Source organism: Rissa tridactyla, chromosome 2, assembly GCF_028500815.1.
Source record: "Rissa tridactyla isolate bRisTri1 chromosome 2, bRisTri1.patW.cur.20221130, whole genome shotgun sequence".
Classification (NCBI taxonomy): Eukaryota; Metazoa; Chordata; class Aves; order Charadriiformes; family Laridae; genus Rissa; species Rissa tridactyla.
Genome location: NC_071467.1, coordinates 25,109,327 through 25,127,275, shown reverse-complemented (window position 1 = coordinate 25,127,275; position 17,949 = coordinate 25,109,327). Strand labels below are relative to the sequence as shown.

At 44.9% G+C, this 17,949-nt stretch overlaps 1 protein-coding gene across 1 annotated transcript in view; it reads left to right on the top strand.

The window, feature by feature from the left end:
• The first annotated feature begins 10,943 nt into the window (after positions 1 to 10,943).
• Positions 10,944 to 17,949, top strand: part of LAPTM4B (lysosomal protein transmembrane 4 beta) — a 62,802-nt gene continuing 55,796 nt past the window's right edge. Inside the window, exon 1 of the mRNA XM_054190023.1 lies at positions 10,944 to 11,143. Coding sequence (XP_054045998.1) covers positions 11,048 to 11,143 — 96 coding nt within the window. The 5' untranslated portion in view covers positions 10,944 to 11,047. The remainder of the gene's footprint in view (positions 11,144 to 17,949) is intronic.

Below are 17,949 nucleotides of genomic sequence, written 5' to 3'. Positions count from 1 at the left end.
AAAGAGCAGTCTGCTCTGAACTAATGTAATGATTGAATTTAAAAAAAAAAAATTCAAAAAAGAAAAAGGAAATTTTGTCTTTTTAATAAGGAAAAAATAACGTTACATAGATTTGACCTAGGGATTGAATGCTTTTGAGCAGTAGTAGTAGTAAAATGCATTCAAGTGCTTTTCTGGAGTGGGCTCAGGGTGCTCAGCACTTGGTAGAACCGAGCTGGAAAATCAATGCTGTGCTATTTCGTATTCATATACTCCAGAGATGTGGTTCAAAGTCATCCAAGTCATGCAGCCTGCTGTTAACCGCGGAACTTCTGTATGGTGTTTTCGGAGTGTGTCTTTTACTGCAAGTCCTTAGTAGGCATGCAGAACAGCAGATTTAGTGATTGGATTTGTAATGATTAAAACGCTTTTACTACCTTGAATATAAAAGGTACTTTGTGACAGAGGCACGTAACTGAAAGGTGCCAGGCTTTGGCATGTTGGTGACTGAGAGGTATGTAAAACATGCGGGTTTTACATACCCAAGGAGTGCCGTGTGTTTTGGATTTCTGTAGTCACATCATCCGAATCCCAGGCTATGGGAAAGCTGAGGTCGGGAGTCGTGTGTGTCACATCAGAAAGCAGCATTTTGCCTGCTCACTTCCAGGCAGGATGTCTGTCGTGCAGCACAAGGTCAACACGTGTTGAAGCGAGTGCTTCACTTTGCATTAATGATTCCATCACTAAAAATCTTGACTTTGTGCTAGTATGCCGCTGGGATTCACTGCTCTCTGCTGCCAGAGAACCTCAGGCTGGAACGCATTTTCTTATGTAAAGACTTAATGTAACGCTAACACCTCTTGAGAGCAACACACGCTGCCTTTCAAAAAATGTTTTACTTCTGCTTTGTGTTGCTGCTGCATGGAGGACATGATACAGTTTCAGGCTTTAAACTCTTTAGACTTAATTGTTCAAAACCCTTCTTGAGCAGCCCACCTCAAGGAAGGTATTTTGACAGGTTGACTGGGGGAAGAATTCCTAACTGCGAATTGTGTTCTCTATGTATGGCAGCCCAGCGGCTCAGCCCTGCCCCACATGAGGTGAGTTATCGGCAGGGTGTTCTGCCAGGGCTTTAAGGACATCTCCATCAGCGTGGTAAAAACTCTCACCAAGGGGTGCTGACTAGCGTGTAAATATTAAGGTGCCCTACGTGGCAGTTAGGTGGTTTAAGGGCTCACATACACTAAACATCAAAGGGGAAGGGGAAAAAAAGGCAGATTTGCATTTTTCAAAGTAAGTTTGGCTTTGGAGAATGTCACGTTGGTGATCAGGTTTTTTTATAGAATCGTAGGCTCGTCTAGGTTGGAAGGGACTTTTAAGATCATCAAGTCCCACTGTAAATGTTAGAGTCAAAAAAGGAAGTTGGATGCTGAGAAGCTGAGCAAACAGCGTTCGGTACGTCAGTAGCAGAGCATGCAATAAGGAGGCTGCAGGCTGTGTAGAAACGGCGTTGTGCTGTTACACACCTACCCACCCGCCCCAACAAGTTTGACTTAATTTCAGAGCACTTTCAGATTCAGAATCGTTTTAAACATTGTCCAAATGTTCATCGGTTCACAAATGGGAAGTGCACTGAGGTACGCTCATAATAAACCTCAGGCTGAATTTAGCACTTGAAATCCCAAGTCAGCGCCTGTTGTCTGAGCTCTAGCAGGAAGAGGGTGTAAAACACGGCTGGGTGAGATGCTGAGTCAGTACGGAACAGGAGGCGCTGCTCTCCGAAGTGACACACGCGTATCGCTCTGATCTGCAGAGATGGGGTTTCCATGTGCCATGCCAAAGCCTCTTGTATTGCCAAGGTTTGTACGTAGATGTTTGACACTGAGTTGCAACAGAGATGACGAGTTAGAATTGTGTGTTATTGCAGTTAAACTTTCTCTGTACTTTTACCAGTCCATTACTGAATACCAATGTGAGTTGGAAGATCTCTGCAGCATTGCCTCAATCAGGATTTCCCAAAGTTGCTTCAGACTATAATCAAACATGTTCAGATGTGCATGCCTATAAAATGCTTTATAGTCACAGTAATATACTTTATGTTGATACCCTACATAGAGACACACAGCAGAACGCAGTATGTGTGTGTGACGTATTTGTGTGCTTTTTGAAGTGATGTTTACTCTGCACTTGGGGGCCAGTTGCCAAATAATCCTATTTCAGTAGAATGGATATTGGTATTTATGATGCTATTTGCTATAATGTGAAGGATTAGACACTAGGATTGTTATTTAAACTATCAATCTTCTGGCATGAGGGATCCTAAGGGGACATTTTGGACATTTGGAGGAGCATATGATAAAGAGAAGCCAAGAGTATCCTTGGTTTCTATAATTAGAAGAACATTAGCAGCCTTGATCTGTCACTCTTTAGTAAAGACAATATAAAATATACAGGACTAGAGAGCTTCAGTCCGACACACATACACCTGGTACTGGTGGCTCCATCTCATTCTGATCTAATTTTCCTAGCTGCATTTCCCAATACATACAAAAGATTTATAAACTGGGACAAACTTCATCCAATTAAACTTTCTGCGCTAAGAGCACCCGAAAGAACAGTTTTCCTTGCTCATGAAGTAACGAATCCATCTCTGCTGTATCTCTGTACTTCATGAAGGACATACCACGGACCTGTAATATATACAGTGTCGGTGAGAGGTGTTACATTGCATGTACACTACTTGCAGTTGGCCTCCCCATGGGCTGCAGAAAAAGGCAAATATTGGCCAACTGTGTTTGAATCCCTACTGTGTGCTCAGCAAGTCGACCATCGAGGGGATTCAGGACAGAATGCTGAAGGGGGCAAACCCAGCTGGCATTTTCATGGTATAAAGCCACCAGCTACTGTGGCACATTCTTCAGGCTTGGCTGGCAAGCAAGTGCTCTCCATTGGTGACTCCGTACCAAGCAGTAGATGGGTAAATTGGCAGAGGATGTGACACCAAGAGAAAATCAAGCGCTTTTCTTAGCACAGATAAAAAAGAGTAGGGGTGAGGCTGGAAGCTTCTGTAAAGCTCCGTGGCAGACCTCTGCCTGCAGTGAGCACCCATGAGAACTGGATGGCGCGCCCTGGAGTTTGCACAAGAGTCCAGCAAACTTGGAAGCGAGCAGGAAAAGAGGAATAACTCCATAGATACTCAAAGTAATGATGGTGGTGCTATTCAGTTGCTTTAAAATTGGCGGTAACTCAAAGCTTGGGTATTTGGTGTTTACCATGCTAAAGAACAACACGGACTAGGGGAAAATCTAAGCAGGCTCATGGTAAAGTGATGAGTTACTGCTTGAAACCTGACTAGCATCTAAAAAGACAAAGCTGGGAAGCATTTGCTGTGTAACTTACAGGCAGTAATAAATTACAGTTATGGAAGATGTGTTGTTTTAATTCCTCTTGACTGTACTTAAAGATCAGTGTTGGCTCTCAATAGGATGGAAGAAAATGATTTATCACCAGAGTGAGATTGTTAATAAAAGTCAAAATGATCATGGCTTCTACTAGGCGTAATAAAAAAAAATCCAAACAAATATGTAAACAGAACATGCTCGATGAGCAAAACTGGGGGGAATATCTACATTTTAAAAAAAAAAAAAGCAAGTTTTTAAAAAAAGGAGGAGGAAAACCCATAATCACATAATGAAAAAGGGAATAAAATTTGGCCATGTTCCCAGTGTTGAGCCATGCTCAAATGATTCCATAAATTAAACATTAACTAATCTAACTAATGGAACTAAAAGGAAGTAAATACTATTTGATGTATATTAGCTTTTCTTAGAAGGTCTGCCTCTCCCATCAATCAAAGTCCTGTGGCCTCTCTGACCACAAATTCAACTAGGCATTAAAAACTGTCACTGAGATTTCCTTTGCTCAAGCAATCTGGCAAGCAGTAAGACGCTGCTGGCAACACGACCACCTCTTTATCCAACAGCTCCATCTCCTCCTCGTATGCTGTATTTCATGTTCTATAATTGGCTACAGACTATGGATAAAGTGTACCCATCTGTACCAGTCAGTTTAATACTGCGCCCAGCATAAGCGTTCAGGCCAAAAGGCCAGAAAACCTCCAAGCATGACCTTCCACTAGGTTGCTGTAGTAAAAGGTCAAGTATAAATCCCAGGATGTTTGAATCTGAGGAGTGAAGGCTTTAACAAAACTGGCTAGACCCCCACACTAGTAAGAGAAGCGATAAGCATACTTAAAGGACTGGAAGCGGTGTCTAAGTGAGGTTTATCAAAAAGGCTTGGAGAAGACTTCATGGTAGAGTAGAATTTATTAGGATACAAGGTGCTAAACGGCTCATTGCCCTGATGGAGGAAGAGATGATGACTTTCAGATGGATACAAGACACCTGTCTTTACCAACTTGGTTGATGACGGTTGGAAGCAAGCTGCCGGGATTTGTGGTGCTGTCTCCACTTCCCAGTGTCTTCAGGCATGCTGAGCCAGCAGAGGGGACAATCCAAAGCTCTTCCCACCCCCTGGGTGTAAGGTGGGGCACAAGGTTCCCTACCTCTGTTTAGCTGGGAGAGCTAAAGTTGTTATAAAAATTCACAGACTTACCCCAGGTAAAAGGGGAGAGAATTGATGTTCTTTATTTATTGCGAAGGTACTGGTTACTGGTATAGAAATGCTGCAGGGCAGCAAGTTTCAAAGAATAAACATGCTTTTAACACATCGTACTCCATCTTTAGATGTACTTTTCGGACTCTGTTTGACTTTATACACTTTACTTTCATGTATTCATCTCATAAGCATCTTCACTAACATGAGTTGGTATGTATATAACAAATACGAGTCATCTTCAGTCAAACTTGCATTAGCACTGGTCTGTTAGGGTGGTAACCTCTGTAGCCTGGTCAGCAGGGAGGAGGGATGGACTCCAGGGTAAGGGTATGTTCAATTTGTAGTAGTGCTGACTCCATCATCTAGTTCTAGGGGTGGAACGTATTGGGCATAAATTGCAGGGGTTTGGTACAAGGGGGCTGCAGGGGTGCCCTGTGTGGGAGGACACGCTGCCCTGTGCTGGTCAGATGCCAGATGGCTCTAACTCCAGTGTCAATGCCTTCTGCACGCCGAAACTTCAGTGAGAGGAGCCTGTGGCAATCCTGTGCCATTGTGCTTAAGAAGAGCAGGGGCAAGGGAGAGAAGAAAGGGAAGGGACACAAAAGAGCCACCTGAGGAGAAATGGAAGAGACACGTGGTAGGAGACATTGTTGGGGACATGATGGGGCATGTACTTTTGTAAGGTGGCACTCCATGCTGGAGCAGGTATGCCTCTCAGGAGACCCCAACCCCTGGACAGCATGGTGTATCTGACACTGGAGAAAGGCCTCCAGCACATGTTACCAAAATGCAAATCTGCTGCCAGGCAAATAATTAGATAATTGCCTACCCTGGTTTTGAGGTTTCTAGTGAATGCAGCACAGATGGTTTCTTCTCATTCAAAATGTTAAAATTAATCTGCGAGGCTAGCATGAATGGGAAGGCCAGAAGAAAAAAGGAAGAGCTGGATCTCAGTGTGGTCCAGAGCTCACCAGCCTTCTTCTGAGTCGTATATCTTCACAGCAAAACTGAGAGGCTTTCAAGTCAGAAAAGGGGAAAAGGAAGGAGACAGTAAGGCAAGCTTTTTCTTGGAGAACATGTGAGCTCTTGGCTTTTCTGATTTACGAGGGCAACATATCAAAATATTCTAATTATACATTTTTTGAAATCAGAAATCATGAAGCTGTGGCCCCAGGGAGCTAGAGTTGCAAATGTAGTTTATCGTCATGAAAGAAAAGTGTTAAGTATACCAGTTGTCTAAGAGATTAGAATCACTATCTTCTATAAGGTAAATCATGACAAAATATCCCAGAAGTGAGCTAAAAAGGTCCAGGCATTTCTCTCAACAATTTTTTAAAGGCCAAAACAGAACTTAAAAAGAAAGGGAAAGAAAAAAAAATAAGATAAAATAATTTGTTGTCCATTTTTTGCTACAGAAACATGAGAATTTGACTAGCTCTGTGGAAGTGGTTGCACACCAAGCTGTGTCATTGCAATCACTCTCTTATAGGCTTCTAAGATGTACCCTGAGTTATAACATGCTGGAGAAAAATACTGCTCTCACTCTGATCTTTATTACACAAACCAGGAGAATGAATGACCTCTTGAGCCCCCTTTGAACTGTGGCAGCACTCGGATTTCATTGCACGTTGGCCAGCCTTTGTGGCAGAGATAGTGTCAGGTGCTTGTTGGGGGGTTACTTTTTTTAGAAAGCACAGGTGCTTTTTAAACTTTTTGCATTACATATTTCTGTAGCCCTTGAATCTTTTGTAGCCATCCTGAAATACAGGCTCTGAAGTGAGCTGAACAACTTGGACTCTTAAAATCACTCTTTACTACAATCCCAATTTCCCAACATGGTCACTGCCCTGTGCCCAAGGACAATACCAGACCTTGTTTTCTAGACAATGTTTAACCCTTCCCTTATCTTCTCTTAACCTGGCCAAATACAAAACAATTAACAACTTCTTTGCTCACTCTGGAGCAAGTGGCTAATCCTACAAGCAGAAGACGTGGTTCCCTTGAGATGCCCTTTTGTGTATGTGCTGTAGGCAATGCTGGGTAGCCCTGTAATTGAGTTATTCAAGGCCAATTGAACTGTGCTCCACCATCGCTGGGGACTGTGAGTACAGGCAGAAGGTGGGACTGGATCCCACTGAAAAGATTATGTATTTTTTCAGCACAACTAAAAGAAGTGCTTCCGAGCAGGCTGTTTATTCACTTGTGTTTACACCACTTTCTGAGCAAGGCAGTGGTACTGGTCTTCTTCAAGTCTGGTGTATAAAGACAATAACCCAGAGTGTTTCTTGTACCTCTAGCAGCCTTGTTAAAATTCAGGTGTCTTCCAGTTCAGAAGCTGTCATTGCTACATCTTAAATGATCTTCCACCATTCTGGTTGCTTTTGGGTGTAAGATGAGATATGACAGACTCACAGCCACCTCTGTTAGAAGTCTGTGGTTATTTAAGGCAAAGCGAATGGCACGGCGGCTTGCACTGCGGAGGCTGTGGTTGTGGCTCTGTAGCTGTGGGAATACTCAGGCTCTGAAATGATAGAAGAATAGAATCATAGAATCTTCATGGTTGGAAGGGACCTTTGAGATCATCGAGTCCAACCATACACACACAAAAAAAACCCCCTACAATCTCTGCCACTAGAGCATGCCCTGAAGTGCCAAAATCTACACGTTTCTTAAACACCTCTAGGGATGGTGACTCAACCACCTCCCTGGGCAGGCTGTTCCAGTGCCTGACCACTCTTTCAGTAAAGTAATTCTTCCTAATATCCAATCTAAACCTCCCCTGCCGCAACTTCAGACCATTTCCTCTGATCCTGTCATTAATCACCTGGGAGAAGAGGCCAACACCCACCTCTCTACAACCTCCTTTCAGGTAGTTGTAGAGGGCAATGAGGTCTCCCCTCAGCCTCCTCTTCTCCAAGCTAAACATTCCCAGTTCCCTCAGCCTCTCCTCATATGGCTTGGTCTCCACTTTGTTGCTGTTGAATTTCTCGCTGGATGCACACTTGACAGCATACTTCTAAGGCCTTTAAAGGTGGGTGTAACAGTCCCAGTAAGTGGGTTTCCTTCTGCCAAGTGGTGGCTGCCGAATGCCATTCGGCATCGCTGCCAGTGGAGGGGCACACAGCAGCGAGGGGGTTGTGTTGGTGGTCAGGCCTGGAAGGAGGAGACCAACGTGGTGCCAGCAACTGCCTCTGGCAGAAACTGCTGCCTGGTGCCGATGTCCCACCAGCAAATCCTCCTTCCAAAGGGCTCACTCAGAAGCTGAGGCAAGAAAGCAGATTCTCCCCTGGATGAGGTTTTGCAGAGAAAGCTGCATCCTTGGCTTGCAACGGCCAAAATGTCTTCTCAGAATCCATTTACCTGCATGGAAAATTGCTGTACTGTGGAGCCCAGTGAACCTCATGCTGTAACCCGTGTTGTGACCACCCCCCCCTTTTACTGCCCCTTGCGTCTTTTAGTTTTAATTCTGTTTGTGGCTATGTCTTTGCCTCCACAGCTGGTAGCAAGGGGAGTGAGCAGGGATGGGGGGTGGGTGTCCCCAAAGCCGGTGGGGCTCCATGCGAGCGCACAGCAGTGCTTGTGCTGTGCATGGTCAGCTGCTGAGGGGAGCTGAAGACTAGAAATGCTGCAAGGCAGAGACTAGGTCTTCCATCTGCAAAGTACATACTATGCCACAGAAATAAAAATAGAAAGGAGCAGATTGGACTTCATCCTTTCTCTAAACTCTGCCTGTGATTTACACTTCTCTGGACTTCTGGAGTTGGTTATAAATCAGGAGTGTGATACAAAACCTGATGCTTCCTGGTCTTTCCCATCAGGCTTTTTGTATGAAAATTAATAATTATACAGGAAACTACTCTGAAGTAATTAGTGTCTACCTTCTCATTCTTCCTTCCTTTTTCTTCTGAGGATATCCAGATGAAAGGCATTGATGGGAAACCATAAGCAAAAGAAGACATGCAGTTAATTTCTCCTTGCAGAGATGAGAGCTGCGTTGGGGGATGTTAGACATGGCTGCCGCCTCCAGGGTTCCTCCTGCCTGGCTGCTGGAGCCCAGCTTGTTGCGCCCATCCCGGGCTGATAGACGCGTCTTCTACTCTCCTGTTTGCAGGCACAGGACACCAACGCAGATGGCCACAGACAAGGTGCTGCCTTCAGCTGTGCCTCCTGCATGTAGGATTTGCAGAAGACCTAAGTACAGACCACCTGGTCCAGCTTGACATTTGCAAGCAAATAACACACACACACACACACGGTTTGGGGCAGGTACAGCCTCTCACGCCCCAGCAGCCAGCCCCAGGCACCCATGGTCCCACTCAGCCACCGGCGCTGAGCCCCTCGCTCCCCTCACTCATGCTGGTCCCCCCAGTAGCTGGCACTTACTCCTTGCAGCCCCCACACATGCTGTGTGGAGAGTGAGAGCACACAGAGAGACGGGTAAGGACGGATTTAAGAAGAAAGGGTCATCAGGCACTGGGCAGAGTCCAATAATGTACTTTACACACGACTGATCCCTTTTATACCCCTTTCTCCCTGATCCCCCCTTTGCTCCTTCCTGATCCCCTTCCCCTCATCATTCCTTCCTAAATTTTGCAGAGTCCCACAGGTTCCCCTTGAATATCCCAAATCCTTGTGTTCCTCTTGTTCGCCCCTTCTTAGCACTCACAAAATCCAGGTGACTCTCTCCAAAGCTGCCCCTAAAACTCCTCAATGACCCATCAATCAGTAACCAGAGGCTTTTGGTCTTTGGCATTGTCTCCATTGTCCCTTGTCCCCAAGGTCTGTGTCCTTGTTTATCACTTCCCCCTTATCCCCTTTCCCTTGAAAAGATCAGGTCCTTGGTCAGATAACCTTAATGAAGGAGATGCTCTTACCTTCCCCGTACCCTTACAAGCCATACATACAAGTTTAGTCCTTCTGTCTTGGTCTCTCAAGGTTACCAGTGAGATAGTCCAGACCAGGTTGTTTGTGATTTTCCTTTGGTTTCTGGAATATTTGTTTTGTCAATATGGCTGTTTCATTTTACTAGAATTTTGGTGTCATTTTTGAATATGAATCTTGAAAATACAAAATGCAGTATTTGGCTTATGCTTATAATCTAGCCAAAATTGTAAATTCAGGGCCTCATGGCTTTTCTCTTTATGCACAAAAAACAAACAAACAAACAAACAAAACCCCAAAAAACCCAAAAAACCAAACCCCAACACCCAAAAAAACTTCCAACAACAAAAAACAACAAAAAACCCCCACCCATAAACAAACCCAAAACCCTGGCAGTTTTATAAGGACAAACTAAGAACAGAGGTCATGTAAAGCTCCTACTTAAGGTATTTTTAATTTAATTTACTATAGTGGCTTTACAAGTAGGGATAATGCATAGTTAGAAATGTTTCTCCTTGCCAAGTTAGCTTTTATCTTGGAGTTCCTGCTCTTTGCAGATGTATGTACGAAATAAAGAAGAGCCCCAAAGCAGCCATATAGGGAAACATTTGAGTACTTTTCAATGTTACATTTTGATGATAAATTGTGGGATTTGGTAGGAAGCCAAGACAGATGGCAGTAAATAAATCATTCTTAGGGTCAGACTATGTGTACAGACCTCCCGGTAGAATTTTCTCCGTTATTTTCTGTAGAGAATGATACAAATCTCAAATAATAGACTATGAAAAAGTCTGATGCTTGGTAGGAAGTTTAGCTTCTACCTGCACCAGTGCTTCAATACGCAGCACTGTGTCCTTCCTCCTAATGCTGCTTCCCACACCACCATCAGGGCATTAATTCCAGGTAGTGTCAATGAGGTTAATGTCAATGTGTATCAGTTACGTGAGGCGATTCCAGCCTCCTTAATAGCAGCGACTTTGCGAGTGGATTAGGAGGGCACTGTGAAAGAAAATAAACGCTCATGGCTTCAGAATTTGTGGCAAATCCAGGGCATTCCGTGATCTCCTACGATGTTATCTGTCTTTACAGTGGAGTGTGCCGGTAAAGGTTTGAGAAGCTTTGCTAAGGAAGTGCCATCGTGGGTTCGCCCTCATCACGCTGATTCCAGGAGCGGCCCTGCCTGAGGAGGGGTGGGCAGGACCACCAGGAGAATGGCGCTTTCCCACCCCCCCCGACATGCCGGGGAGCGCGGAGACCAGGCTGTCAGCTCGCCGCATCTCCTCGATTTAGTATTTTAAAATCCTCCCGCGCTTTGGCGCGGTTGCTCCGCTGCTCTGGGCTTTCTCTCTCTTCCCGGGCACGGCGGGGTCGGAAGGCACGGCCGCCACCGGGGGACCGGCAGGGACCTCACCCCCTCCCGCCGCCGTCTGGGCTGGGTCCCTCCGCTCTGGGTCCCGCCCGCCGGGAGGGGCGGCCCCGGCCCCGGCCCCTGCCCCGCTCCGCGTCCCGCCTCCGCGGAGCGGCGCGGTGAGAGGCGCGGAACGGCGCGGAGCCCGCAGGAGCCGCGGAGATGCTGAGCTCGCCCTGGGCGCGCTTTTACTCCAACAGCTGCTGCCTCTGCTGCCATGTCCGCACCGGCACCATCATCCTCGGCGTCTGGTACCTGGTAAGAGCCCCCCGGGCTGTCCCCGTCCTCGCCGGGGGTGTCCCCCCGCCCCGCTCGCCGGGGCTGCTGCTCCGCGGAGGAGGATGCCCACGGCAGCAGCTAAGGCTGCCCTTCGCAGCCCAGGCGTTTTTTGGAGATAACCCCCCGAGCAGCCGTGTTATTATTAGCAGCGTAATGCCCGGCGAGTCCCAGCGCTTCCCCGCAGCCAGCCCACGGGCTGTCCCCCGGCGAGGCAGAGCCTGGCGCTTGGACTCTGTCTAAATTGGGAAACGAAGGATGTGCGTGTTTTAAGGGTCAGGGGAGTGGGAGCAGGAGGCACAGCACGGAGACAGGCTCACCAGGGGCTCCAGCGAAAAGCCGTTTGGGGGATGACAGTGTGACGAGCGAGTTCGCTGGTGCGAGGGGATTTCCTGGCTCCCCCAAACTTGGGATCAGTGTTTCCCCGGCCAGGGTTCACTGCAGCACTGGGGCCCTGCTGGTGCTTTAGCTCTGGCAAGGCTGCCCGGACCCTCACCACTCTGCAGAGAAAATCTTGTTTTACCATCTCTGGTCTCTGTTTTGTGAAGAAGCCGGGTGTTCTTGTCACTGCTGTTCCTTGTTTGTCAGATAATTTTTTGTCAGTACTATCTTGGTCCGACCGTCAGAGAGCTGAAACCTTTCAGGCAGCTGCTGTCAGGTACTAGGAAGGCTTCTTCCCTCCATCAGGGTTGTAGGACATGAGTGAGGAATTCAAGGCACAGCTTTAATGGGTTATCACCAGTCCCAGAGGCTGTTCGACACCCAGTTATTCAGCCAAGGGAAAGACTCGGTGAGGAGGAGGGGCATTAAACCCTCAATTCTTCCCCCGTCTTTGACAATCTTTTCTCAATCCCTTGGGTAGCGATGCGGGAAAAGCGGCTTTCCCAGAGCCGGCCCTGCCATAGTCGCAGGGTTTGCAAACGTGTCACAAGAATAAAAAGAGCTGGTTCGTTGCTTTGGGTTATGCAGATGCACTTCTCAGACTCCCCTGTTCCTTGGTGTGAGAAATCAGTCTCCGTCTGAAGCCAAGGCCACGCAGAGCTGTTTGCCAAGCATCATTTTTCAAATGATTGCAAACGGAAGCAGATTAGACCCAGGCTTATTTGCTAACTACTGAAATTCCCTTCAGAAGCAAGTGAAAAATGCAGGGCTGGCCTCCATTGTAGGACGGCTCATTAAATAAATTCAATCAGCATAATAAAAAGGCTAGGTTGACATTTATGTCCTAGAAATGATATAAAATGCTCTATGTCATATAAAATACATATTTCACCACTGAGAAAATGGTGCGTTAGTTGAAATATTTCTTGTTCCTGGTTTAATAAAATATGGCTAAATGCAATATCCACAGCTTGCGGTATCTGAAATACTCACCGTGTTGAAAAAGATGCTCCTCTTTGCCCAACTGCAAAGAAGTTTCAAGAAGTTCAAGAATGATCTGAAAGCTTTTGAACATTTCTTCCAGGGTGCTTGTTATTTCTTTCTGCCTTCAGCTGAATGAAGCCTCTTCACATTGTCTCCACAAAGACAGGGACACGGATATTTTAGCTGTTCAGTGGACCTAAAGATATTTGATGAAGTGGGAATTAAGTGCATCAGCTGGCCTTAGATACAAGGAAAAGCCTGACAGCTTTTTAGATTTTGTTACCTATTGAGTTACTAGCATTTAAATACCAGTGCCCCAATTTCACATTACATTTTTCTGCAAAATCTGTTTTAGAGTTTTCTTTCCTAACTAGCAGATATGCATTTCTTCCTACTTTGCTTCTTTTGCTTTATAGATTTTTCAGGGCAGATTTCTGAATGCCTTCAAACTGACAATAACTCACAACGTGTCAGGGTGCACGTTTCTTTCTGTGCTTTCTACTTTACTGCCAATATTTAGGTTTTTAAGGTTAACTATTAAGAATAGAAATTTAGATGCACATTGATAATAAATGTTAAATCTTTTTGCTAGCTAAACCTTTTTGCTAGCTTGCAAAGTTAGGAAGCAAGAATTAAGGAAGGTGTAGCTCCTTGAGTAAAAAGCTACCCTGGTTGAAAGGTCTGGTTTACAAAGTCATACACAAAATATTGTTTTGTCTCAGAAGAACAATTATGATTTGACACCATGTGCTATGGAGGGTTTACATAAAAATAGTTGCTGTCCTGGCAGCAAATTTTTTCTCTACATGCATTATGGGTGGTTGCGCTATTCCAAACCATAGGTGAGCTATGAGCATTACCTCAAATAAAGTTCAAACAAAAGCCACTTTGATTTTTCACCACGCCAACATGTATTCCGTATACTGTTTGCCATTATGCTTTACAGGAGGAAAAAGCATCCCCCTAGAGAATGAATATTTTTCTTGTTTTTTCATATCTCTCTACCTATGAAGTACAAATTTTATTAATTCTATGACTATGAATGTAATGATTCAGGAGTAGCGGCTTCTGAAGGAGGAAAAAAATAGTAGCTTAAAAGTTTTAGTAGGTTCTTAAAATAACATTTTCACGTGTTGAACCAGTTTTGAGTTAGTATAATTTCAGGAGGCAGAATTTCATGTCTGAGCAAATGTGAAAAAAACAGTGCATGTCTCTGGGACAGTGTTTTAGCTCTTTAGTTTTAATGTTTTAATGGGATGTTTGGGATCCTACGAATAGTGGAGAGAGCAGGGAGCTGAGTGCAGGTGGAGTCATCAGGGCTGGATGACGGGAGCACTTTCCCACGTAGGTAAGGGGAAGGAACGCTGTGCGGACTTCCAACACACACCCAGCAGCCACGGACACTTACCACGGTCTCATAAAGTATCAATAGCTGGGAAATAAATATTTAACTTTGCTCTATTTTAGAACATAATGGATCTCAGAATGCTAATGTTTCTACAGCTCCTGTGTTTCAGTATTTTCCTCCTAGTGGAGCCGTAGTTACTGCATCTAATCTAATACAGCATTGCATGATATTGCAATATACATAATACAATCCACATACTAGCACAGAGCACTGAGGCACTTCAATGCAAAAAGTAACTTGTAAAGGATGGAGCAGCCAGAGGAAATTTCCTGAAAAGAATACCTAATCAGGTTGCAGGAGAGCCTGCACTTCAGGAACTCGTGTGCTGCTTTGGGAAGAAAAGCTTAACAGGAGGTGCTGCAATGTTGAATACAAACATTATGCTGAAGATTAAAGTGGCGGTAATATGGCTGTCTGGGGGCTAATATTTATTTCAAAACCTGAGGACCAGTTTGGTTCGGCTGGTAGGTAATCTTTGTTTTTTATCCCGCTGGCATGGACTTTCCACTTCTCTGTATTACAGCATGAAATCAGAGGTCACAAGTAATAACACAGAAACATTTTTGGGCATAAGAGTCTTACAAGTGTCGTATTTTGAAAAAAAAAAAATTAAAGAAAATGAGAAAGTCACTTCCAGCAGCTTAGTTTTGTTCCAGAGAATTGTATTGGTGTTCTGTTGAAGGCAGTGACACCGCTGGAATGAGACAACTTGAGCTCTGATCTCCCCCGGGTGCTGGAATCCAGGGGAAAGCCGGCATTTTTGTCGGTTCCAAGTGACCCAGTCAGTACTGGTGAGTCAGAATAACATCCCCATTGGTAACTGCAGTTATAAACACAGCATGTCTTCTTCCGGAGTAAATGGACTCCCCTTTCTTTATCTAAAACACAAACAAGGAACAACATCAGATGTGCTGACAGTGTCACGGAAGGATTTCCCGTTCTCCCAACACACAGAAGGGCACACCCTTAGGCTCCGCCGACACCATGTGGGACAAGGGGAATTATTTCCCATTGACTTGGGAGCGAGGAAGATGAAACTTTAAGGCATCATTTCAGGAAAAAAAATTTAAAATGTAAGTTAAAAGAAGGAGCTTTCCTCTTTGAGGAACGTGTGCCCAGTGCCACCTACTACCTGCTTCGCTGCAGCAGTGTCCTAGGCACGGGCTGCTCCTCCCCCGTGTCCCCATGGTCCTATCAGTCCCCTGGGAGCCACCATCGGAACTGCCCGCAGCTCAGCGCTGCCTCCCCCCGTGTTCCCTGGGGCCCAGCAGAGAGGGGCTAAAAATAAAAACTAATGGAAGACCGAGAGCCTTTTATAACGTGCAGTGAGCGAGTTGTGTGGCTGTCTCTGAAGGAGGTGTGGTAAGGACACGAATAGAGCAAGCCAAAGCTTTTCGCCAGGGTGGCTTCCACATTTGAGCTGCTATTTGTGGAAAGCTCAGTGTGAATTGCTAGTCCTGGCATTTCGGTTCTGGATTTTTCTGAATATACAGTTGAAAGCGTGCATAATTTCTGTCTGGACCCCAGTCATTTTTTAATAAAAGGATTGAATGCTAATGGATGAAAAAAATGTACTAGTAGTGGCCATTTTATACTGTAAAGCAAAAGAAAATCACTGCTTGCTATGGCCTCACTGATTTACAGGTTGAACACCCTGCTGACATCAGCAGAGTGCACTTAACCTATGTCAAAAAGAGAATTAAGGTATACATTTTGCAACTGGGCCACACTTACTCCCTTGTCTTTTTCAAGCCCCATGCAAAATAGCATGTATGGCAATGGGCTTAAATACCAGCTAGAAGATGACTGAAATCTTGGCTTACTTGGCAGGGAGTAGAGACCAGCATGGCTGCTCATGTAAACAAAATATGCCTACACTGGGGTCCTCCTAAGCTGCTCTGTCCCCACTCCTGCAACTTTTAAGGGTCTGAGACTGCTCACAGCAACAAGGAGCTGTTAACTGTGGGTCCCTTGAACAGGGTGGAAAGGCCCTTTCAGGGAAAGTAAAGAAATTCTAAGAAAAGAAAAAGCTATTAGTTATTTTTCAAAGCTGCGAGAATCAGGAAATACTGATAACTGAAAAAAGAATTGAAATTGTGAAGAGGGGAGAAATTGCACCATTAGAAAGCCTGATGTTACAGGGACTTGGAAACTTTGTTATCCCGGTGCCAGGTTGTGTGAATTTGCATGGATACAAGTATGAGGCCTTGTATTTTGTTTAGAAAACTAGCTTTCTTTGTTTTTACATAGAGTGAAATTGGCTAAGAATAAAGTATATACAACTTTTTCTACATATGAATGGTCATAGTAGATCAGCCAGCTTACTGAAGGCTCTATTCCTTCATAACAGCCAGGGATGTCTCTTCCCATCTCATGCCACTGTGATTTAACATGGGTGTTGGGTCAGGTTATCCTGCAGGCAACGCCGCCTTTATCCCTTCCACTAATAGTCCAATACTGGTAGCACTGGGGAAAGAAGTCTTGCAGAACGGAGCTTGCTGTGGGTTCACCAGGTGATTGCCCCTCCATGGCCCAGACCTGGGCAGTATATTCAAAGGGAAGAGCTGGATGGTGCCAATGACACGGCTAATTCCCAGCCCTTGGTAGAAGATGGAGTGTCAGCCGCAGGGGAGATTTCTCCACCGGCAGGTGAAGGTGTCAGCATATGATCTGAAATCAATTGAGAATCCTGATTCTTGTAGTGGAAATGGCAGCAGCAACTAAATATTTATGTCCCAAGTGCCATGTCTATGGACTTATCATTAACTTTTCGGTACTTCCTTTCATAAATTAAAAAAAAATAATAAAAAAAAAGCAGCTGACATTTAGATGAGATATCAGGAAGAAATTTTTCACTATGAGGTGAGACACTGAGGTGAGACACTATGGTGAGACACTGGAACAGGTTGCCCAGGGAAGCTGTGGATGCCCCATCCCTGGAAGTGTTCAAGGCCAGGCTGGATGGGGTTTTGAGCAGCCTGGTCTAGTGGGACGTGTCCCTGCCCATGGCAGGGGGGATGGAACTAGATGATCTTTAAGGTCCCTTCCAACCCGAACCATTCTATGGTTCTATGATCTTGGAAAAAATAGTGGTAGCATTCCCAAGTAACTCATTGGAGACTTGCTGCTTTGTGCACGTGCTTTCTTTTGAGGAGAGTAGGGAGGGTACTTGGAATTCACTATGAATAAAGAAAAAAAATGAATCCTACTTTCAGAGGCTTCCTGGTATGACTGATGTACATGTTGAATATCCAACTGAGACTGGAATCAGAGGAGGCTGAGGGTATTTGCTCTTGGAGTGGATGGCAACCATTTCATTATCTTCTTCAAGACCAGCAGGAAGTAAATGACAGATCCTGCACACAAATACCTGCTCAGGGCCTGCATGGTACTTTCTGAAGAAACTGAAAATATATGTATGAATTTTAGACATGATAGAGCAAAGAATAAAGGCCACCACTGATCATTACCATGAACAAAACGTATCTTGTCTGAAGGACCATTTCAATAACTACATTCTTATAGTAACTTATCTAGAATGACAGTAGTAAATAACATAACAATTAATTGTTTCAAAAATGGCTTCTGGAGAACTCCCTATATAACTCCTTCCTACCATGCGCAAACCCAGGTTGCGGCGCAGGACCTTATCCCACCTTCTTCCCTCCTCATCCAGTTCGTGTTTCAATGGCTCTTCAGTTAAATTACAAAATAAAGTACCATATGGGAGGAATTTGAATCATACAATCAATAAGACAGCTCGTGAAGACCCTAATCACTCACCTCGGTGTGACAGAATCAATCCATGAACAGGCCAGAAAGATTATCTGAAAAAAGGATGGATTCATAGGTTGTATTTGTGCTTTCTGTTCTGAGTGAAAATAGCAAGGTTTGGGTATTTGCTGTGTTGCATAGAGGAGCAGAAACAGCATTTTGTCAGTCCTCCGTCGCACATCAGTGTACTTGTTAATGTTCTTGTTTTAAGAAGTTTTTAAGGCATTGGAGGGCTAAAATT